At 47.0% G+C, this 24,957-nt stretch overlaps 1 protein-coding gene across 1 annotated transcript; it reads right to left on the bottom strand.

Annotated features, from left to right (window-relative positions):
* Positions 1-1,004: 1,004 nt before the first annotated feature.
* fgfr4 (fibroblast growth factor receptor 4) lies at positions 1,005-23,832 on the bottom strand. Its single transcript, XM_069195307.1, has 21 exons — positions 23,008-23,832; positions 19,944-20,178; positions 16,373-16,563; positions 15,792-15,930; positions 15,431-15,496; positions 14,683-14,937; positions 14,201-14,290; positions 12,744-12,910; positions 12,268-12,391; positions 10,059-10,249; positions 9,548-9,686; positions 8,949-9,142; positions 8,371-8,516; positions 8,123-8,244; positions 7,557-7,667; positions 6,371-6,561; positions 5,295-5,417; positions 4,989-5,059; positions 4,333-4,470; positions 3,820-3,925; positions 1,005-3,610 (listed from the first exon to the last, which is right to left on the bottom strand). Exons 2-21 carry the CDS (start codon positions 20,035-20,037, stop codon positions 3,449-3,451), a joined length of 2,820 nt encoding a protein of 939 aa, XP_069051408.1. The 5' UTR covers positions 20,038-20,178; positions 23,008-23,832; the 3' UTR covers positions 1,005-3,448.
* Between the last annotated feature and the right edge of the window lie 1,125 nt (positions 23,833-24,957).

Below are 24,957 nucleotides of genomic sequence, written 5' to 3'. Positions count from 1 at the left end.
AAAGTGGCCCAGAGGAGTGAGAGGGGAGGCCTGACGAGATCAGACTGCCGCTTCTGATCGGTTCTGATTGCGTTCCAGGACACTGGGCTCTGCTCCGCAGCAGCCAGGATTTCAAATGGCTGTTTCATTTCAATGATATGATAGCGTGCCATTTCAAAATAAAGCAGATTTGGATTTCACCAAGCTTTTAAAATCCGGCTAATGAGCAAGTGACCTGCACTGGAACAGGGAGGGGTGACAGCGAATTAAAACCAATTTAAGAAACGTGAACCACCTAAAACAGACATGAATTCAGGGTGGAGCGGTGGCTCTGTGGCTAAGGATCTGTGCCTGTGGCTGGAAGGTTGCTGGCTCAAATCCCACAGCTGGCAGAGGAATCCTATTCCAATGGGCCCCTGAGCAAGGCCTTAACCCCAACTGCTCCAGGGGTGCTGTACAGTGGCTGACCCTACACTCTGACCCTCATGAAGAGCAAGTTAATGTAAGAAACTGTATAGTGCTTTTCTGGACACTCCACTCAAAGCATAGGGACCCCACCACCAATGTGCTGTAGTGTGCCAGAATGCTCACCACACATCAGCTATCAGTGGGGAGGAGAGCAGAGTAATGAAGCCAATCCTGAGCAAAACTCTAAAGGCTGATGTATCAAAAGTCTGGATCCATCAGCTTAGCATCCAGTTCCTGTAATTAAATCATCAAAATGATTTGATTTTCTATCCTTCTTGTCAGTTCAGTATTTAACATTTTCAGTAATCAGCATGTGTCATAAACATACTTGCCTAAGGTCCTTCAAGGTGAAGCTGGATAAAGTCCTTGGACTAGCAGCAACCTAGCAACTGAACCAATGGCACAAAAGGCCCCCCCTTGTCCGCAACCCTCTGATATTGTTAAAGATACAGGAATTAATTGAATTGTCACTTCACTGCTCTCCAGTGTACTGAAAAGGATATTGGATTTCATTATTTCAGTTCAGAACAGAGAATGAGAAAGAGAAGACAGCCACAGAGATTTTAAATTATAGATTTTATACAAAAAAACAAAACAAAAACAAATAAATTAGATATGTTTACAAGATTATTTAGAAGCCTCAAAGTTATAAGAACATGGTGATTTGTTACACTTCTGTTGGGAGTGCACAGTCTTATACAATACAACCAGGTCATTTCTGCTGACAGGACACAATTCCAGATTCAGAATCCCGAAAAGTACAGCTTTAACTGTTGTAGAAGGCCACATTCAATAAACAGCCACTTCGAGCAAATCGCCGGACTAATCAACTTGATTATATTTAATTGTTTTTCCCACCATTCTGTTTCAGTCAATTTCATAGCTAATTGGAGCCTGTGCCTTTGTTTAGTGGCTTCAGATAACTACACTTTTGCAATGGAGTTTGTGTAACTCCAACATGACAACATGAGGCTGAACTGTAATGTTGCTGCACACAATGCTGTAATGTCACCATTATATAAACCCATTTCTTGTTAAAAGGGACTCGGTTCCCATTCTTTCCCTTTGGTGAATGATAACAGCCGTTTGCATTACCATGTGCATCAGGCTCTGCCTGTTGTCCAAGGCCAAGCTTCCAGCTAGACGTGTCCTGGCCAGCTGTTTTGTAAGAGCTGTATTATGCCTTTATATCAGGACTGCTCATTCTAATGGCAGGGCTCTTGCATAAGGTGCAGAAGAATTTAAATTCTGTGTAGCAGACAGACATTATACTGCATTGCATGCACCTCTTGGGTTTGGACATTAAAATTCATGTGGTTTTGCCCATCAACATTGCAACTGCTTATACCCCAAGAATAAAAATGGCAGTAATGGATCAACCTGGGCAAATTATTTCAAATACTCCTTTTGTAGGAACACACGGGACTCTTATCTCCTGCAGGGGAAACTCCACAGTCCCTGGAGAAATTTAAACAGCTCTGAAAAGGAGAGCATTAGCATTTGTATATTAAAAGATCTGACTGAATAATGAGAGGCAGCAGGGGTCATTTCCATAATAAGGCCAGTTCATTTGCACACAAGCGCAGGCAGAGCCTAAATCATTGGGCTTTGCTGTCACGCCCATTGAAGTTCCAAAGAACCCATTGTCCCAGTGGCCTTTGCCTCTAGAATACTGACTGTACAGGGTAAAAGATTACAGAAAACAAAGGGAGGATTCCATTTTTAAAACAGAATCAAGCAGGAGTTTTTAGATCAATTCAAAAACTCATAAAGTACCTAATAGCAAGCTTTCTTTCTCTGAAAGGTGTCCAGTGTGGAGCTGAGAATTTCTAAAAGGCAAGTTTGAGACAATACCGCACCAAGATACTACACCTATTGTTCTTGCATTGCATATAGTACCACTGAAAAGCTTGAGTTCTTTATTGCTTTTGATACATCTTACATTAAAAATGTTTCTTAATAAAAGTTCACCGAAATATCTGCTGGTAAATGCATTGCATTTTCTAAATGCACAGAAAAAAATCTATAATCCACAATCAAAATTACACTTGAATCTCTGAACCTTAAAACACTTCATTTCTCATTGTAATCAACAAAAAAATAATTTATAAAAAAGGTGGAAAAAGGTTTTCTTTTTTTATATGTACATAAAAAATATTTTAATATTCAATATATTCACATGGAGTTAGAAATGCAGGCACTTTGTTGCCACTATAGCGACATAAAATAATATCCTGAGATTTAAGATTTTTTAAATACCAGATTGTAGAATAATCTTATATATATTTCTATATTTATATTTCACAATGCTATCATCTTCTGTTCATTATATCAAAATAGATTTTCTCTTTTTCATCTTCTACATGATTCTATTTCTGGTGACACTGCTGCCTTGATCTTTCAAGACTGGTTTTCCAGGTGTTGCCTGCAATATTGGCTTAAAGTGTGTGTGTTTGTGTTGTTTCGAAGGGAGATGCTCTCTCTCGCTCCAGAGGTGTACTTTCAGACGCACCGCAGGAAATACTCTGGGATTAGATTCTTCCCTACAATAAAACACGTAATCCCAGAAATCCCACGCCAGTCAGAATCACAGCACCTTCAAATCCTACTGGACTTGTGGGAATGGTGTAAATGGCAGAACTGGGAATAGCAGCCCAGGATATGCTCTTCTATCACAGAGGAGAGCGAGCCTCTCAAATAATCACGTTTTCGTGTTAAACATCCTTCGTGTGTGTACTTGCTAATTGTTTTTGCTTTGGCATCACTGCGAGTCAACAGACAGGCCAACAAAGCCCTTTCAATATGAAAAGTACCTGTAAATGAAAGGCGGCTACTTCGACAGCTGCATCTCTGTGTCGATGATGGGAAAGGCTTTCGAGCCTGCAAACCCAGAAGTCACTTTCTGTTTCGCTTTTCAAGAAAACGTCTCACGCAATGCCCAGAATACCCAAATGGCTATGGCAGATTTCATTTGGAGCAAAAAAAAACAAACAAACAGCTTTCAGGTCCTTATCCTGGAGTGGACATCATGGTAACCAAGGAGACAGGGGTCGGTGGACAAGGCATCGTGGGTAAAAACGGAGTCGTTGTCCGATGAACAAGTACTAGAGGCATCTTCACACGACGGAGAGTATTGCTCAAAAGGTGTCGACAGGTCCAGGTACTAGATGAAAGAGGAATCCTGTTTTAGTACAGTATCGCGGAAATAACACCAGGTTTCGCAACCTCAGCAACTCCGGCCACAGCGCTGAGGCTTGCCTGCTCTATTCTTGTGTACAATGCCACACAGTGCAGCTAGGGAAAAACCAGTACAGGAATAGACCGCCCCACAATGGGCTCTTTCCACTAATGGGCTGTGTGGTAAACGCTCACCTCATCGGAGACAGAGAGCAGAATGCGGTCCAGGTCCTGCACCAGCTGTTTGAAGGTGGGTCTCTGCGTGGGCACCGCGTGCCAGCACTCCCTCATCAGCATGTACCTGGAACCAGAACGGACGTCACCACCTGCACACGCCGACAGGAAACCAGCGGCAAAAACACGGGAGGCCGCAGGCTGCAAATTGTACCCGCCACCCTGGTGTTGCAATTTTTGTTTTTTTCCCCCAATAAGGAAATTCCACACAATTTTAGACAGCTATTGGAAAAATCCGTTACTGGCAGGTTGGAATGTGTCTCATTGGTTCTGCAACAATAGGAATCTGTCTGCTCTGTTTCAGGGCGTAGTAAACCTGGAGAATGTTGGGGTGCGCAAACCAGCTGGTTCAGAACCTTTTCTGGTTTCTTTAGTCTCCAGTCACTGTGACTCATGGTGTTTGTCCTTTGACAAGGCGCCCTGTTGCAGTGAGCTTCATGCCTTTTCTCTCCGGACATGTGCTCTCGTACTCACAGTTCGTGGGTGCAGTTGGATGGCTTATCCATTCGGTGACCCTCTTTCAGCAGCTTAAACAGCTCCTCCACGGGGATTCCTGGGTAAGGCGACCCGCCGAGAGTGAAGATCTCCCACATCAGCACCCCGAACGACCACCTGCAGGCGGCGCGAGAGTGGAAATGAGGACCGCCCACTCGCCCACTGAGCCCTGAGCCAGGCTAGACGGCCTGCTCTAAACACTGGAGTGTTGCAATGTTGCAGTGAGCTACCCTTGTGCAGGGATGGGAGCCGGAAACCACAGCAGCAGGCACAAAACTGAGAAAACCCGAGACACGTGGGGCCTTATGCAGATGCTCACATAAAAGGTGGATATTTGCACCTCAAGCACAGAAGTTTCCTGGAGGATAATCGGACAATTTAACTATTTTTGGGGGCGGTGTTCACTTTCATTTATGAGGGCTCTTTTGCATGCCTAAATTTCATGCCTCTCTCCCCTTCATACTGCATCACATTCTGCCTCAAATGAGGTCACCTGAGTTCTCCCCTCTGCCCCGACCAGACTAGGCCTGGTTTCCACAACGGAGCCCTGGGAGTGTGGGTGGAAGAGGCGCTCAGAGCCTGGTCTGGTCCGCGGACAGTCTGGCACATTTTCCGATGCGATTGGTTGTACTCACACGTCGCTCTGGTGTGTGTAGACCCGGTCAAACAGGGCCTCTGGCGCCATCCATTTCACCGGCAGCCGCCCCTGAAACGCAGAGACAGCTGGGTGAGCGGACACAGCGTTATGGAAGACGACAGGTCCCTCAGATCCCGCCCCCCAATTATCTCCCATCAAGCACGCCGTCAGTCACCGGCAGACACATCAAGCGTCTGTCTTTAAAACCATTAAAGCTACGAACCGACAGCGCCGCACCTGATCTGTCACAATGTTTACACCCCAGAAAACACAGCTTGTCTGGGGGGGGGGGGGGGGGGCTTACGTTTGTGGTCTTCTTGTAGTAGTCGATCTGGTGCACGCCCCTTGCCAGGCCAAAGTCTGCGATCTTCATGACTTTGTCCTCCGTCACCAGAACGTTCCTGGCGGCCAGGTCCCTGTGGATGCACTGCAGAGACACAGGAAGAGCGATTAACACCAGCCTCCCCTGCTCCTTCCCATGTTAAGAGACGTTTCGGGTTAACAACGCTTTTGGGCATGCTGGATTTTAGAATGCGCTGGGACTCCTTGATCAATCCAGTGTGATGAAATATTGTGAGTTCAGTTCCTTTGCACGTGGGCTTGCAAGACCAAACATGTAGACAAGTAACTGGATACATTTAAAATACAAGAACCAATACATGGCTCGCTGGCTGAGGTGCACACAAAAGAAAGGCTTTATGAACATTTAAAAGGGAAAAAAATGAAATCGCTTTTGCCTGGGTCATTGTGAAAGAACACGGCTACAGTAGCAAATGATACAATTACTCTTTGTTGACTAAGCTGGTTCGAAATATGACTTAAGTCAACATGCAGTATGTAAATTGAGCAATATTTAGCAAGACGGCTTTATATAGGTTGGCAATCGAAAGAAAAACAGAAGATTAATTGTTAGATTGCATGATTTTTATATAGTGTATTTTGGTGCCCCTTCTGTATAATAGCTCATTTATACTTCATACTTAAACTGGTTTGTGGCACTGAAGCATTTCAGGCAGCTCAGCCCATAGTGGGCTGCAGAGAACCACAGAGAAGGCCTCCCTCCTGCCTCAGCTCCACACCTATTAATGGCCATGCTGACACAGACAAAACCTCTCGCCACACAGGGATCATCCTCCTAGCATCACGAGTGCTGACATGTGTAGGACTGTTGCCCCACTGTTGGCCATGGCGTCAGCCCACATAAATGAAGGCCTAGATGGGCCAAATGGCCCCCCGTCCTTCGCTCTGTTCTCGTGTGCCGATGAGCGTCTGTGTCAGGCCCTCTGTGATGTCACAAAGCCGAGCTGCCGGGGACAGCTGGTGTGGTGCGGCGTGGGATACGCTCCAGGGCTGCCCACAGGAACACGGCCGTGGACTCACGTGTTGGGAGGCCAGGTAATCCATCCCGCGTGCCACCTGGTAGGCACAGGACAGCAGGTCTTTGAAGGTGAGCTGCTCCTCGGGCACCTTGGTGACGTCGAAGGTGTAGTCCATGCCGGGGGGCCGCCGTGCTCGCAGGTACTCGCGCAGGCTGCCCTTCGAGGCGTATTCCACCAGAACGTACAGCGGGCCTGTGGGGGGAGAGGCCGGCGTAACTACACTGGACAGGGGTCAGGGGTCACAGGACAAAGAAGCGGCTCTCAGCCCCAGCCCTAGAGGACCACTGTGTTTGCTAGCTTTCATTCCTTTTACATCACTTCTGCTCGTTTTAGAATATTCTGCTCTGGAATCAGCGCAGAGAAGAGCCAACAGATACATTCCAGGAGCAAAGGGCATGTCCTCCACTGACAGACTGGAAGGAAGTGTCTTGGTCTTGAACAAAGACTTGAGGGGAGCAAAGATTTAAAATCAACTGGGCACACCCAGCAGACTTCAGAATGAACAGTGAAGCACGAAGCAGAAGACATGAGTGAAAACCACACAGGTGTGTTTAAAAGCTGTTGTTAAAAGGGGTGCTGTCCAGAGGCCAGCGGGGGCCAAGCTGCCCAGCTATGCTGTTGGGAGCTGAGAACGCCTGGATGAGATTCCTGGATCCACAAGCCGCTAACTACCAAACAAGCTGAATTTGTGCAGCCGGTGTGTAGCCCTTCTTCTGCTCTCACTGAATCACACACATCCACTTTGATTGCTTTTTTAGAAAAACGTCTTCAAAAAGGAGAGGAGAGGGGTAGGAATTAACATCAACCCTGCACCAATGTCTTTGCTTTTGGACTCTCCTCTTTAACAATCTGGAGCTCCAGTGACTGGGAGTTTCCGGTACAGTAGCACTACCTATGTGTCCGAACATCATTAATCAGTCACCTCTAGTGTGGAAGACCTATTTAATTACTGCTATTTATGGATGCTGAGAAGAGAATGAACAAAGATCTGTTTTCTAAATGTTTTTGTCACTTCACCACTCCATGTACTCACCGTAAACAGTTTGGTCAAGAAAGTTTGATTGTTCTAAGTAATAAAAAGCTCAGCCAGGACTAACACTGGACTGCAAAGTAGTCCCCAGGGATCAGGGACTGGGTTAAGGACCTGGAGCAGCTGAAACCAAGGCAAAGGGACCAAGCAAACTCACCATCCTGCGTACAGACCCCCAGCAGATTGATGATGTTCTTGTGCTTGTCCATCATTTTCATCATCTCCATTTCCGAGATCAGGTCGGCCAGGTCTTTGTCCGTGGCATCATCTGCTTAACAACAACAGAAATGAACTGACCTCTAGCCCCCTTATCATCCTGAGCTCCCCAGCTCCATTGCTTGGGGTCCGAATTTGAGCCGGTTTTCTACATTGCTTTAAATCATCCACAGCTTCCACATCCACAGGTTGTGGACAAGAGATAAAACTGTTTATACCTTAAGGAGACATGGAAAGCTTGCTGGATTCTGGACAGTTGAGGACCAGAGTGGGAATCACACCAGGACACTGAGGTGTTGCACCCCAGCCTGTATATTTCCCTTTGGATAATCCAGCGTGGAATTACCATGTTTTTCTTATTTTGCAAATACTGCACTAAATTTTAAGTACAATTCTTACAAGACACAGAATGTGACACATGCGCCTTGGGGGCAAACTTGTTGTGAACCTCGTTGTGAAAGGCGCTATATAAAAATAAATTGAATTGAATTGACATGCGAACCGTACCCTTGAGCATCTTGACTGCTACCGTGGCGACCTGGTCCGGGCTCTCCTTGCTTATCCCATAAGCCTCAGCTCTCACCACCTGCCCAAAGCAGCCCTCCCCCAGCGGCTTTCCCAGGGTCAGACTAGCAAGAAAGAGAACGGGAGACAGGGAAAGCAGCGTTAGGGACCCGTGGATTCAGAGTCAAGGGAAACTAGGAGGCGAGGAGGGCATTACTGAGCTGAAAACAACCAAAAACAAGCAGACTCACTTCTCCCGCGGGAACTCCCAGTGGGGGTCGAGGGGCAGTTCAAACTCCATGACTCCAGCCAGCATTGGAGTGCAGCTAGAGGAGAGTCGAGCCACCCGCATCAGAGAGGCGCTGGATTTGCCCGAGGAGTTGGACTCCACGGAATACTGGACGGAAACACACACACGGCATTGGGGTTAGTGTGTGGCCAGACCCCACAGAATTCCCAGCATGCAGGTTTTCAAAATTCCTTTTCTTCGGCCCGTTAAGACTGCTATTAACCGCACTACCTCTAGCGAAGGCTCAAGAGAGAACAGCAACAGCCTCGGACCGGAAGTGTTTTAGGACTTTCTGGCTGAACAGCAAAGGGATTAGTGTCCACTCCTCAGCTCCAAGCCTGCCTTGCTCATGGGTGACTCCCTGGCTGCGAGACGCAGGTAGTGTCCACATGTGAAGGACGTTGGGTACATGCCTACAGCACACAGCTGATCATATTTCCCTGGGCAGAGAGCAATACCAGTTGGGAGCCACCTTATTTCCTGACCTCCGTATACTGTGGTCCTGCACGTACGCTTCTACGGCAGGGCGTAACTCCTTACCTGTCTGCGCAGGGGGAACTTGGACAGTTTCTGCACGGGCAGGACGTCGAAGGGCTCCACCCCGGAGCTGGACTGCATGCGGCACAGCACCACGATCACGACGGCCATCACCAGAGCCAGGGAGCCCGAGGCGTAGACTATGATGTCCGTGTACTTGGTCTCCAGTAAATCCACTTCCTCCAGGATCTCTTCCTCTGCAAAAAGAAACAACCAATTGAACCATATTCAGCTGAAGCCTTCCACAAGGTCTAACCACTTACTTCTGTTTGGTCTGCCTGTTGCAGCTGGGCTACCTCCTGGTGAATTAGCTGCAGGCCGGAGTCAACTCTCAATTCAACCTGAATGGAAACTGAGCTGTTGGAATGGGCCTGTTCTCATCACAAACCAACATTTTCATGGTGATTCTTCTGCGGCTTAAGGGGGCATTCGATGAACAAGCATGCAAAATAATAATAAATAAATAATAAATAATAAGTCTCAGGCTCCTCCTTCTCTTTTCCTTTGTCACTGGATTTCGGAAGGGAATCTGAGCTTGGGAAGCGCTGCGGGATGCCAACCCTCTTCTCCTTCCTCGCCAGGTGGGATGTGAAGGAGCTTACCTGGCAGGACGGTGAGCCAGGCAGACTGGAAGGAGAAGCCGATGGAGTTCCCAGCCAGGCAGGTGTATTCCCCGGCATCTTCCATAGTGACGTTCGGCAGATACAGGACCTCCACCTCAGACATGTTAAGGCTGCCGGTCTGCAAGGATCAAGGGGGGGAAAAAAAATCCCAAATGAATAATAATTCCAAACCCTTTGTGCGTTAGTGAAAACGGCCAGAAAAAAAGAATGCAACACATTTTCATCAGAAATGCGTTTTTCCACCTGGCATTAGAATGAGAAAGGAAATTGCATCCTCATTGCAGCTTTGATTTCTGCCTCAAACCCAATACACATATGAATGAGTTCATCCCCAGTGAGCTGTCCACGCTGCACCAGATCAAGGTCACTGTAAGCAGTGTGTGTGCACTGGCATTATAATGGGCACTTCATCCAGTCATGAGAGGTTAAACTCGGCCCCCAAATGTCAATGAAACCAAGCCCCCCCCCCCGAAGAAAAGTGCTCTCGTACCTTCAAGACCTGCACGTAGGGAACCCCGTCCAGGCCGTATCGGCTGCCGTTCTTCTCGATGTGCTTGAGCCACTGGATGTGCGGCTGAGCATCGCTGTACACCTTGCAGAAGAACTGCACGTCGCTGCCCACCACGGCTGTGGTGTTCGCGGGCAGGCCAGCCTGGAGGATGGGCCTGTGGGGGGACCGCTCTGGGAAGGAAAAGAGGGGAGAGGGTAACCATCAGGGCTGCACAAAGAGGTCTAGACCCGTCAACGTGTCGTTGGCACGGCACTGCAGGAAACAGCAGCAAGAGAGAGACGGCTGCAGTACTCATCTCATGGCCAAAGCCACGTTCAAATAAGCAGCACAGCAGTAAGATACTTATGTTCCTTGTACATAAACCTTGTGCTGACAGCATGTGCTTTGGCAACACTGTAATTCCTCAGTCATGCCAATGAAGCTCGCTGAATTGAATAGCACTGTGTTGTGCTTCGCTCTTGTGTTAGTGCTTGTATTACGGTGGAGCCCTGCACACAGGCAATACAGACACCCAGCCAACGACCAGCCTGTTTATTCCTTTCACAAATAAGCAGGCAACACAGTTGGCAGCAGAGTTTCATTCCTTAAGTAATTGCCACGGAACTATAAAAAGAACCATGTTAATTACAGCGACTAATCTGATCAGATAGCAAAGGCACAGAAGATAAGCGCCACTTCCCAACCAGGGCAAACAATTGCTAATTGGTTCCATTAGGGGAGTGTGTAGCTGGGCCACTATTAAAGTGCTCTGAAGCTTTTGGAAGCATGTGTACGTGTATAAAGACGCTCTATCCCCCCACATGCTTGGAGGATAGTAGCTGACCCCATACCGGACTCGGGTCCGTCACAGGTCAGGTAGGGTAGCAGACTGTCTGTTTGGCGCTTCGCAGTATCCGGTCACAGCTGACACACACTGCTGCCTGGGTCACGTCTCCCCTGCACCAGTATTTCTTGCCCTGTCTGTCCTTGCTCAAGTAACAATATCTTCAGACATCTCAAGCTTGGGGGCATTCCAGATCTCTCCCACCCCTGCCTCAGTGTGATAACTGTACTGGCCCTTTCAAGCGATTTTTCTTAAAACATTCAACACTGAATTAAGAGGCTAACAGGAGGCAAGATTGGTTGTTAATGGTCTGCTGCCCTTTGTTTTTGGATATTAGATTTGTCTGTTTACCTGCTTCTAAACAGATTTTCAGGTGATGGGATTTCTTAAGCTAATGCTATTAATCACAGCTGGGAGTCAGAACTGTTTTTCCTCCAACCTTTTTAGAGACTGCTGACAAACGCTAAACAAGGTATCCAATTTTCTTTGTTTTTACAAGAAAATTGCTGTGCGTTTTTATGTTTTGTCAAGCAAGCACTTAGCAAAGAGCAAAACAGACACTGTTTAAACAGGTCACAAAAGCCCTTCAGACTCATTCACTGGTAATAGATTTGCTCAAGTTAGGATCAGAATAAAAGCAAGTCAACAATTAACAAATGCAACTTTATATTAATTTTGTACACAGTGCACTCAAAATAGAAATGAACTGGACAGACAACACAGTGAGAATAAATTGTCTATAGACCAAGGAAATACTGATCCTGCTCAGCCTAGGAAGAAGATGGCACAGAATCAAGAGCTTCTTCCCCTTGCTCACAGGACCCCTGAGCAGGGAGCAATTTTAAATGGTCAGCTATGAGGCCTGATTACCATCATGCCTAACCTGCAGGGTCATGGGATATGGGGACACAGGAGCACCTAGCTAAAACCCACACAGGTACAGAGATAACATGCAAACTCTCGAGGCATAAACAGACACCCTGAGACTGGAAGCAAATCCAGAAACCTGGAACTGCTCCCATGACACCTACCCATGATCAAGGTCAAAACCGTCTAAAAGAAGAAGACAACGACCTCTTGTAAGATGGCAAGATGAGTTGAGGTTTGCATGGTTTGATTATAGTTAGGTTTGCATGAGTGAGCTGGATGACAGAAGACGGACGTCAGTGGAAGAAGCTGAGGGATTGGGTAAAGAGGGGGTAAACCTTAGGAATACAGGTATACGGGTGAGGAGACTAACAATGACCTGGAGTCAGGGACAAAACTGCCACACTGGTCTAGTTACACACAGACCACAGCCCTGCCTGGAGAAGAGACTCTCTTCACCGCCTGGACAGGAGGAGGAATGAGGACCGCGGCCCTTACCCAGTACATCCAGGAGGTAGCTATGGCTGATGGAGCCATAGATGTTCTCCACCACACAGGTGTAGTTCCCTCGATCCGAAGGCACGACGCTCTCCATCACCAGGCTCCAGTGCTGATGGCGCAGCTGGCACAGGAAGACAGGGCACAAAATCAGATCTTCTTGCTTTTAAAGAACCAACGCCATCTCGTATCTGGTATCTGGAGTGACGATGACCATGAAGGATTTGAATTCCTCTACTTCATAATTCTACAAATCTGCCCATGGTAGTTTTTATTCGACGAACACCCTTCAAAAGAACCTTTGTCTCTCTCTTTGAAATATGGTTTGTCGCAAGGCAGTTTGATGGTTTCTGAACGGCTTTTTTGGGCCTAGCACTATTCCAGGCCACTGGCCACGATCCCGCCTGTGGAGGCTGCCGAGGCCAGCTGTGGACCCTGTGCCCCCCCGAAGGCAGAAGCGAGACAACCCCCTGTACCTTGATGCCCCCGATGCGGTGCTCTCCTCTGAACTCCCGCCCATTCTTCAGCCAGCGGATGGTGGGCAGAGGGCTTCCCATGGCTGGGCAGCGGAACTTGACGGTGTTTCCAGCAGGAACAGCGTACAGCTTCTTCTCCATCCGCTGCGTGTGGGTCCAGTAAGGTCCTGGAAGGGGATGGTCAAGGAGTTTAATTAACGCGATACTCAGCAAAGAGCTGCACTGAAAGGCGGCATCCAGGCCCTGTTGTTACAGTTGCTGTTATGTCCTTTACAGGACATATTATTTACAAATTGCGCTCCTGAAAACCACACAGGTAATAGGGAAGCAATACTGCTGCAGCCACTAAGCACAGGATTTTCTGTCAGCTATGCTAAATTCCTATACTCCCCCTGCCCTCTGCCAGTGGCTCATATTAAGTGGCTGTTACTTGCATATTCTTCAAAGACAAAGCAGAAATTCTCCCTCACTCATGGTCTAGCTCTGCTTCAGTGACCTTGTACAAACAGCAATCAGCCCTTGAAGGGAGGTAGTGTTTGAGAACGGAAGACATGAATCCCTCCTTTTGACTAAGAGTCACACTTCCCCTCCTCTCATTCCTCACCTCTGCCAGGGAGAGGCAAGGTTATCATGACTAGTTAAGTACAACACAAAGAACTGCAGACTAGGCTTCAACAGCCGTTCTGCTGTTCTGCTTCATTCAACCACATTATCACTAAGGCCAACTTAATAGTACTAAGGGAGTGCACATCCTGGGCACCTTTGAACAACAAAACAACAACTCACGCAAAACAAGTCACCCTCACACGTGTTCAAGCTGGTGGGCTACTCTATTCAATATTTTTTCTATCCCTTGAAATAACTAATTATAAGCACAAGAAATGATGGAAGACTCAAGAAAAATGCCATGTGCCGGCAGGAGTGTTTTATTTTCAAACATCGAACACACGACCGGGTATGGGTCGGACTGTGGCATTACTTTCCTCATCCGAGGAAGGGAGAAACAGTAACAAAGCTGACAAGGTGCTGGAGGACACTAGTGGACATCAAGTTTACGAGCACTCAAGGACAGAAAACAGGAGGCATGTCTGTACACACAGGAATGTGGAAGTGCAAAACCAGGCTACTGGGATCCAATGTCAAAAACCTTGATGGATTCTTGGATCGGACTCTTGGATCATTGAGCGACTAGCAGCTAAACAAGATAATTGACCTTCTCTCCTCTTGTGTTATTAGGAAGGGGCTAAAGACCTTCCTAACAACACCCTCAACTGCTCTCAGTTGTGGCCTCAGTCTTATTGCAACCAGTCCCCACACCTCTCCTACCTTCAGCTTTTCTGCAAAGCGATTATCGACCCTCTCTAGTGGGATGTGCGAGAGCCACAATTCACTGAGCACACGCCAGGCACCCTATAGATAAAAAAGGCTGCTGTTGCAGTAACGGACATTCAGCCCACCTCTGGTGTAATATGTCTGTTCTTCATCCACATCTGCCATTGTGTCTTCCAAGCCATTGTCTTCATCATCATCACCTGACTCCAGCGAGTCTGAAAGAGATAATTAGTTAAGTAAATGAATAGGAATTGTGAAAATTAATCTCTTGAGTCAGCATCTGCTCATCCTGCAACCAACCCTACCTGGTGTGTGCATTTGTTTTACATGCAGAATTCCATCCACTCAGTGTAGAATATATTCCCTCTTTCCATCTTTTCAAATATTTTTGAAGTTCATGAAACCACCCCCTAACATTTTAGATTACTATCAATACTTGCGATGAATGACAGAAACAAAACATTTAATTAGATACATCTGAAGATTTGCCTAGTCATCTCATTATTCCCAAGATGCAGGGCATGAGGAGCGACTACCGGTTGAAAGAGAGTACGCAAGTGGAAGACACAGAAAGCCTGCTCAGTGGGACTCGGGATTATTCTCTTACCCACGACGGTGATGGTAAAGTTGCGCAGAACCTCCCTCGTGCCGCGCGTCACGCACAAGTACGGGCCCGAGTCCTCGTACGTCACCTCGGAGATCTCCATGGCGTTGGCCTGAATCTGGATGCGGTCTCCATGGTGAATCCGCATGTCCCCCTTGAACCAGTGGATGCCACCTGTGCGGTTGGCGTCGCAGGTCAGCTTGAGCACCTCGCCAGGCTCCAGGAAGAACTGCTCTGTTGTTTCGTCTTTGGAAATTCCTGGATAAAACACACACACAAAAAAAAATGAAAGCCCAGGACTCTCTCTCACTGTCATCTTGTAATCAAACCCCCGTCCCTCAGTGAAAAGGGGGGCCTACTTGTGTTTTCCCAAGCATGACCTTTCAACTCTGTTCTTTTCATCTGGAACATGAACATTGGTCGCCGTGGCAACGGAGACCCTCCCTCCCCCTTGTTTGTCCTCCTCAAGGTATTGTGGGATTGAGAGGGAGCTACACAACTAGCCTGACAAGTTGACAATGAGTGTAATGAACATGTCATAGCGTGACAGGAGCTAGGGCTTCATAACAAAAAGGGAGAAAGATTTGAAAATTATTCTGCGTTGCCTAGTGACAATATCCAGATGGCACGATGAGTGTAAAACTCAAGCTGTTAAGGCCTCAGAATTTGTTCCCAGACTTTAAGCTACAAAATATGCTGCGAACAAAAAGCTTATTTTATTGCTGCTCGGTGTCCACCATTTGAATCTTACCTGATGAGACGCTGTTGGACATTGAGGGCACACTTGCAGAGAGAACAGGTGTCTGAGGTGGCCGTTCTGGGAAAGAAGAGAAAAAAATAACTGCATCCCTGTCCTGTATTAATTTTCCCTTTGTCGCACATTTAAATCTTAAACATTTTTGAGATTAGAGAAAAAAGAGAAAGGCGTTTCTGGTGTGGAAAGATTTAGCTGAATCTGGAATGCAAACGAATGTAGGGCCACAGATACAAAATAGGCCTCTTCATCTGTTCACATTCAAATAAAATAAGGTCTGCAAACCTCCTGCCAGTGCTGCACCACAGCAGTCAGCAGCGGTGCAGGGAGAATGGCGGGAGCGCGGTCAAGGTGGTACCTGTCAGCACGGTGAGCCAGGCGGACCGCCGGTCCCGGCCGGCGGAGCTCTCTGCCACACACACGTACTCCCCGGCGTCGGCGAGGCTGACGTTGGCCAGGCGCAGGCTGCTGCCCTTGGAGACGTTCAGGCGGTTCGGCTGCGCGGGAAAGCAACGACTTCTTGAGCAGGCCGAGAGCACGCGGGGCCCGAATTAATGTCGCAACACATGACATGACACATTAACGTGCCGCGATAACTGAATTCCTTTCCCACATCGTTGAGTGTTGTGGGCACATTAGTTTACTTGTACCCACTTTTATATTTCTTATGCTTATATCTTTATTGGGTACCTGGCGCGTATTTACAGCACGACTGATTAACTCACAACCTGGTTGGTTAATTGGTTGATTGGGTAGCGAGGATCGTTTTCATCCATGACCCTGTATCGGATAGGTTGGGGAGCCAGATGTGCTTTTCCTGAGGAAGGCCTCACTCGAAAACGTAGTGGATTCTCAGCTCATTTGGGAAGGCTGTTCTCTTTACCTTTTTCGAATTTTAAGAACTGAACAGAAATTGTCGTGCGGGAAGGAGAGATTTACCGTCAGAGCCCTGAGGTAGGGGGGGCCGCCAGGGACAGAGACACTCCCATCCCTCTCCACAGGCCTGAACCACTGGATCCGCGCCCTGGCGGTCCCGGAGACCCGGCAGTGCAGCTCCACATCGCTCCCGGCCACAACTGTGCTGTTTCCTGGGAAGCCCGGCTGCAGAACAGGCCGAGAGGGCCTGGGCTCTGAAAAAGAGGGATCCGAAAACTTGCTTAGACCTTCTGTTCCCACAGATTTGGCAAGTTTGGCAAAAGTCTTATTTTAGGCAGCAAGAAAAAAAACAACTGGGACATCACGAAGAGTTGTTTTTACAGGAGAAATGTTTTTACACCTCGCTCCCAGAAAAAAAGAAAGAGCATTTTCCTAAAAAAATACTTCCTGTGTTTTTTTTTAATTGTAGACCGTTCGGGTTACCTTCGCCATTCTGTCTTGACTTGGACAAGTTAATTTAAAGACAGCAGAGCAGCAGCCAGAGAAGAATACAAAGTGAACACCCTCATTTGTTTTCTTGTTTTGTGTTTAAAGCTGACAGCTGACGCTTCATCATATCACACTAAACTCCCCACTTGTGTCACCATCTTCCAAGGTGTCGAGAGGAACTGCTCAAGGTGCTGTATAAACAGTAATTAAACAGGGAGCTCTCTGGCTTCCCTGGGGTGGTCTGTGGAAGGGAGGTGTGATACATTAGAAATGAACTCCTGCCCCTCCCTGCGTGACAACTTTGTCAGCCACCCAAAGTGCAGAAGAAGCACTCCTCCCTGCTTCCCCCAACCAACCCTGACTGCTGCACGTAAATGCTCTAATGAACTTGTCAGCCCCCAGACTGGACTCTGACCCGCCTGTGACCTGGGGGATGGGGGTGGCCAGTGATGAGGAGACTAAGTGCTCAGTCACACTACAGACCCTGATGGGCAAACTGGCAAAGGGCTTTCTTGCAGGAAAAATAAAACCCCCGACTTGTTCAGGATGCATGAAAATGGGCAAGTTGAAACACAGCGAAAGATGTATTTCAGCATATTCGACGCTATATCAGCCCAATCGGAAGAGGCACAAGTGATGTTGGAGGGCTGAGGAATTCATTAAAAGAGCATGTCAATAAAAACTACTGGCTCTGAAATTATTTTGCTGCTTTGTTTTAGTACATTTTAAAGTCTGTTTCCCTATCTTACAAAAAACAGATGCTATCAGGGTTGGACTGCTTCTGTATTTCAGGCCATCTCCCCTTAAGAAACCAGAAGACTTAAAATATCAAATTGACAGATTAGATCATCTGGGATTTTTTCTTCAATAAAACTCTCACGTTCTATATCTGACAAGACACCAAAAGAACATCAACCAGTCAAGAGCACAAGGCAAACTACTTTTTGAAGACATCACTGAAATTAATGAAGCGAGAAAAGGGAGGCCTAGAGGAAGACTAAAAATAATTGAACTTTTTGGCGAGTGTTAAGCAAGAGCTGAAGATTATTCATTAATTTAACCATTCCTCAATTGATTGAAAACAGGGTTTCCCCCCTGCTGGGCAATGTTTCAAAGTGTGCGGCAAGGAAAATCATGTAAAATGTAAGTTTCCTGGATGTCATCCCAGGGGAAAACAATTCTTCTCATAACTGCACCAACCCTCCTCCCTCTCCCTCTGGAACAGAACTTTCCTGGTAGCTTTGCTGGAGAATTATGACCGTTATTAAATTGCTTTAATTTCTCCTGGCAGGTGCTCAATAGAGCATTGTTCTCCCTTTCAGCTCCCATTCCTGGAGTCAACTTGCAGGCTCAGGTGGAAGAAGAATCCAGACCAGAAATTCAGGAGGAACAGATCGTTTCAGGACCCACGCTGGGCAGCATCTGTCGGCTCCCGTGTGGAGTCTCTGCTTCATGCAAGTCACGAAGCTGAGCCCTCACCATTTGACATCACCATTCTCAGGTACAGCGTTTTTAGCAAAAAAAGAATGCACCTTCTATTGAGTGCATGCTTCAACTGAAGCTACATTGTTGCAGTAGAGGAACACCTTAGTTGAGCATCAGGTTGGATTGAGAAAATAATAAATGTAAAGATACCCCAGCTGTCTAAAGCTCCAGCCACAGCTGAAATACTCAAACAGGCAGCTCGTACAGTATCAGCACTCATCCCATCCAGCACTGGCAACAGGCCAGACAAATCTATACTTCCGTGCCTGGGGCTCTTTGGCGGGGATTGAGAAACTCCGTTAACAGTGCTAAACACAGGCAGAGATTTTTTTTTATTCCAAAAAGCGTACACCACTACTTTGTTTAGAGCCCACCCCACTACCATGCGCTGTAAACGCTGTTTGAGAACGGGAAAGACCGCACGGACCGCTTCCAGAATCCAGACAACAAAAGCCCGTTTCGTTTGCCAACGGCCCCGAGACCTCGAAACCCATTAACTGAGTCTGTCGCTTTACAACGGAACACACATGAGTAATCGCCTCGCCACCTGAACACCGCGTGGTGATTTTTTGGCTGTAGTTTTTCACTTCAGTGGCTGTTCTGTAACTTAGCATAACTTGGTTCCCTAAAAGCAAGAAAGACACCTTACTTTTCCCTGAGCTCGGTGAACAGAACTTTAAAGAGCTATCCGTCACTGCTTTAGATGAGAGCTACATCAGATAAGATCACTTTATTGGCCATATACAATTTCTTGCATTAGGAATTAATCTTTTCGCATACCCCAGCTTGCTCTCCATGAGACACACAGACAGGCAGAGAAGTTTGGGGTCAGAGCACAGGGTCAGCCATTGTACAGCGCCCCTGGAGCAGCTAGGGTTAAGGCCCTTGCTCAGGGGGCCCGACGGAGTGGGATTCCTCTGCCGGCCACGGGATTCGAACCAGTAACCTGCCAGCCACAGGAGCAGATCCTGAGCCACAGAGCCACCGCTCCGCCCAAGTGTCCGAGGGAATTGAGGTTTCTCTGAAACGCCTTTTTAAAAGGGTATTGGCAAGCCTGCCTTTTTGCCGAGAGTGCAGCAGGGGCAATACTCGACAGGTGACCCTGCCAGGACAGGTCCCTCCAGCTGCTGAGAGAACTGCCTATGCTCACAGCCAGCACAGACTGTATATCCCTCATCCATTCAGAACTGACTGGCAAGGCATCTTGGTGACGTGGTTATTCACAAAATCTTGTTAGTGATCTCCCAGAGCCGTGATCCTTACTCCTGGTGTTAGACAGACAGCCCACGCCTCAGTCTACAGGTTACTAGAGACTCACACACCCAAAGAAAGCTCCACAGCTGAAACATTTTGTTTCTTTTCTACGCTTTTCCAGCAGGGAATAAACCTTTACTTGTTCCTTTACTAAAAACTAAACAGTAGCTATGCAGCTGAACAGTTCTGTGGAAGACTTTTGACTGCTTCAATCAAGACAGCTAATCCAGTTCATAACTGATGCAGTTAGGTCATCGGAGAGCTCAGGTCCGACTCTGACTGAGAGTGATGACCAGAATTGTACAGCACCCAGCTGGTCCAGCCCTGAACCAGGAGGACAGGCCACGCCGGACCCCAGCCCCCCTTCACCGGCCTTGTGATACCGCGGCAGTCGAGGGCAGCCTACCGTTCATCCGACTGTCTTCCAGAGCCAGCGGCTTAGCCAGCACGGCTTCCCACATCCCGAAGAGGACAAAGCACAGCCGGGAGAAGGGGCTCATCTTGCTGAGCTGTTGTCAGAATGTCTTCTATATAAAGGTGGCGGGAGGAAGTCGGGGGGGTTAGTCTTGCAGCCCTCAATTGGCGTTAGATGCTGTTTCCTGACATCGGCAGGCTCAGTTCGCACCCCCACGGCCTGAAACCTGAAGCAAAAACAATAATCGCGTTAATTATAAACGGGCTTCAAAATCCGAACATCCGATTTCCACGTTTGTCTTGGCAAGAGTGCAAGGGAAACATTTTAGGCATGCTTTAACACAAAACAGATTTATTATTTTGTTTTTTTTTTAAAAGCAGGCATTTATAAACAAAGACTTCACGCACAGTTGTATTTGACCACAAATACCCCGACTCTCCCAGGTCACAATTACATATTTTTCTGTATTGCAGGAGATCATAAATTACTCAAGATGTAACAACTACAATGTGCTGTTTATGAGTAAGGAAAGATGTGCTGGAATGGTCTAAGCAATGCCAGGCTCTTCAAGGATAATGCTTCATCTTACAAGGATAATGCTTCAGCTTAAACACTTCTGATTGTGCTGAATTTGTCCTTGTGATTCCCTGACCATGAGGCCATACCTGCAAACAGCAGACAATGGCTCCTTTCAAGCAGTATTTCTGAAAGCACAGAAGTAGGTCTCGCAATTGTGATGGTTGAGATCACTGCGTTTCCGCGAGAAAGATACCGGCACCCTTCCGGTCTCCTCTCTGCCTCCGCTTACGGCAGCCCCCCGATTGAGCCTGTGGCTTCTTGAAAAGCTCTCATGAATAAAACTGCCCTGTTATATGCAGGCAGCCAGAGACAGGACAGCTGACTGACGTTCTGCGACATTTAGTTTCACTTATGATCAGCCACTATGGAGAAAACAAGTCTTTTCTGGAGTATTTTCCTGTGTAAGAAATTCACTCCAAACATGCTCCAGGAAAGAGCTGCTCCTAATGGCCATTTCTCCAGAGAAACTGTAAGTTTCTAAACTAAGTTTCTCACCTAAAACACACCCCAGCACCAAACAGACTGCACACTGTTGATGTTTAATGAAAGAAAACACTGTGAGAGACAGTCCGTGCATTGTGGCGTACGGCCGATCATCTTTGGCAGCATATTCTCGTTACTGTGCACTTAGGACTTATATACTATATAAATAATGTAACCACACACCTCTAAAATCACGAATCACAGGGGGGAAAAAACACAGATTAACGCTCATTTATTCCGATATCTATGCTTTCTCTCGCATTTTGCTAACTGCAAGTCGTGTCGGGTGTTGCATGGGAAAAAAATGCCCTTCAACACCGCCGAAGAACACTTTCGCCTCAAGAGTGCTTTGTACAGTTCACAGCGGACAGACCCTTCGGGACAGCCGGGAGAAGGCCACGGCCAGCGCCTTTCCGATCTTATCAAGGGAACACAACCAGGCTCGGTTCACTTGTCGCAACTGCCATCTGTCTCACGTCTGTCCCGCCCCGCCCTCCCATCACAGCGCGCAGAAAGTGCAGTTGACTGTCGCTCCCTGGCACCAGCCGAGGGCTCGGAGGGGAGCCCGAGAGCCGTTGCCACGGCGACACGGGCTTGGAAAGATGGGGATGGGATTCTTTCTTTTTTTTTTAATCCAAGGAGTACCAAGTAAACAGCGTTAAAAGTGCGAGGGCAGACCCCGGCGATTAGCGCAGAAGCGTCCGGTGTGACTTGTTCCAGCTACTTGGCCATCGCGTGTTTCGATAAAATTATGCGACTTTTTTTGGGGAAAAAACAATGGCTTAGAATCAGAATTCGTGTCACTTTCGCATCATTTCATTCAATGCCTTTCAGGATGTCTCATCGTCTATGGCCCTGATATCGGGATATTGTATTTCAACACTTCAACCCATCGCGTTACGCTCACATTCGCACGTACGCTAACCGAGACCTAGCTCGCAGTAATAAAAAATACCGGAAACTCAACAAAGGTTTATTCTTTTTTTAAAAAAATAATTTTTAGGCGTGCCAAGGCAGCTGAAGTAAACCAATGGTAAAAAAAATGGTGAGTCCACACTTCACGTGTCTCGGAGCTACAAGAGAGAAAAACGCAAGCGACCGGAGCCCAGCTCTACAGTACGTGACTCGATGGTCAAGGTAACACACAGTTTTGTACTACTAGCCCAGGCTAAATTTAGCAGCCCCCCCCCTCGGTGACTCTGCATCCACCGTAAATCAAAGGCAGGGGTCCTTTTAGCTCTGTTCCTTTCCAACTTGTATCTTTGGTTAAATTTTAACTACTGCGCAAACACTGGATACCGAGTCCACTGCCTTTTTAAGTCACGCCGGCTGGCGAGTTTAGAACTGGCCTCATACCGACTACCTTGTTGGGTGTTCATTTCAATTTAACTCGTCCTATTAATTTATTTTTTTCAAATCAACTCAGGTATTCGTTTTCATTTTTACAGCGTATTGCTCTTGGACATAGAAAGGACGCGCGCAACGTTTGTTTCATACAGCTCGAGTGATTGATTCATCCAACTACGGGACACGCACCCGTCTAGGGAAAACGACTTTTTTTCCCACCTCACTTCTGTTTTTAGAAACATCTGACGAGACAGAGAGGCAGAGATGTCCAGAGAGGTCGGTAAGCACCGGAGTCTAGAGAGACTGCAGCTGCGGTGTCACCGGTCTGTGGAATTTGGTTGAAACTCCAAAATTAGCCGGAGCACTTGAGACTTCGCTCCAAACTGCCGAGGAAACCTATAATTAAACACCAGCCCTTCTGCAACACAACTAGAGCCCCCACGGGCTGCGTAACTGGTCGGGGAGACGCTTACTTGCGAGCGCACACACAGTCGTCATTCTCAAAAACGAGAATTAAAAACACAGCGAAGAGGCACCTCGCTCAAAGCCCTGTAATAAACATCCCTCATCACGAAATAAAGTCCTAATTTTGTTTCAGAGCTCATGTTTCACGGAAAGGTGGGAATGGTTTAAGATTTGTAATTACCTTGCCTCGGTATCTTGGGTTGTTGGCGTATCCGCGAACCGATGAGTCAATAATTCGATAAATCACAATTCCAAGACATCGGGGAGATGGATCCCCATTTAGGACTTGGGTCCCGAGTTCTGCGGCCTCACCCGAGCTTCGGGTACTCAAGTGTTCCTCCTCCGGGAGAAAAGAGCTGCACGGATTTATCCCCAAACACTACGGTTTAGCTTCTGAAATTGCGAGTCCCCGGAGGCACTGACACCCTGGTACTGAGTGCAAAGTCCGAAACAAGTCCAGCGTCCTGGCTGTGTTTTCTCCAGACCGAAATAATAAAAAAAACAACCGATTCCTTGTAGGTTGAAGCAAAAAAAAAAAAACACAACAGCTTACAAAACACGCAAATTCAGGAGTCAAAAGCCCCAGCAAAAAAACATAGCAAAATCCATTACAAACAACAAATCCCCGAACAACATTTCCTCCTGCCCTTCTCCGGGATTCTCGCTTGTCTTCCGCGGCTCCGCTGAAAGGTGTTGATCGTGTAGGCTTTCTGTTTTTCACCCCTGCTGCAGGACTTGGGACGTAAATAATTTAAAAAAACGACATCGACTGCAGCGACGCAGCAGATGCGGAGTCTGTGCACCGCTCTGCTCGGTATCTCTTCACTAATGGCTCGTCCGGGAGGAAGCCAGAAGGTCCAGGGTTCTCAATTAGCGACTCTCCGGTTACAGCGCAAAGCCGCTCCGAGCATTTTAGTACTGATAGTAGCTCCGGGCAGTGTAAGCACAAGACTCGCAACAATAGACTTAAAGGAGAATGAGAAAGAGGAGGGGGGAATGACTCTCTTACCCTCCCCCCGAAATAATTCCCTCACAGACCCCCCTCGCAGCATCCAAGCGCCAAATCCAAACCTAAGATGTGCTGTGTGCACAACGACTCTCATTCACTCGTCCGTTTTTAAAGCGCTTCTTCGGAATGTAGTTGAGAAATGTATTACCCTTTTTTTTTTCTTAATGAAAGCCAGAATACAATAGTTGCTGCTTCTGAGCGACGGTAACTTTGGAAATGAAGGCCGAACGGACCAACAGCCCGGGCCTTTTCTGCTTGCAATTTAGAAAAACAAATGTTGGCAATAATGCATTTATTTTCTTACTGAAACGGAGAGAAACAGCGTTGCGTCGGATATTCTATAAAATGACGGTAGAATCCGAGACCACAATGGTTAATATTCGTTCCCCCCAAAGATTTAAGTGTGTGTTTGTAGTCTTAAAATAGTTCTGTGCCTTTTTATCATACCTGTACAAGCAGTTCATGTGTTGTATGTACACTGTATACAATTCACTAAAGCATGCTTGACACTAATAGCACCCATCATAGGCAATTGTCCTACTCCTAAACTTCACTATTGTGGACATCCCTGCATTTTATGCAGTGTGTGTAGTTTTTATTTTAAAACGTTATATTGTCGGTCAATTTCTCCGTTATTGTGGAGAATGATTTTACCAAAAAAAAAATCCCCATTAGCAGATTTTTGCAGAACCCGGAGTAGGTCAAAGCGAAGTCCGTCAAACCGATCGGAAGCTTCTTTTATTGGTAACTTCAGACTTATTAAGCGATGAAGTGCTGAATCTGAAGGTTCGTGTATGCATCACGCCTACAGGCCGTTACCGGTATTCCACACACAGAGCTCGTCGTTTTCTGCATTTCGTCACTGTTTAACTTTTAAGTTGAATTTGTAAGTAACATACAGCAGTACAAAGTGCCGCACTGACGACATTATTGACCGTCGAAAATGTTATTCTACACGGATAATCTCTTTCGTGCTCATTTCCGAGCAATCCATTCTTTTAGAAAATCAATCTCTAGATGGGTGGTGTTTAATTTATGTCGTATCTTTATCGCTGTATCTGATGGATTTCAATTTTGTATTTCATTTGAAACAAAAACACTATAGGTTTATTTTTTAAATCT

The sequence above is a fragment of the Lepisosteus oculatus genome, chromosome 11 (genome assembly GCF_040954835.1).
Source record: "Lepisosteus oculatus isolate fLepOcu1 chromosome 11, fLepOcu1.hap2, whole genome shotgun sequence".
Taxonomy (NCBI): domain Eukaryota; kingdom Metazoa; phylum Chordata; class Actinopteri; order Semionotiformes; family Lepisosteidae; genus Lepisosteus; species Lepisosteus oculatus.
This window is presented reverse-complemented; position numbering and strand designations above follow the sequence as displayed.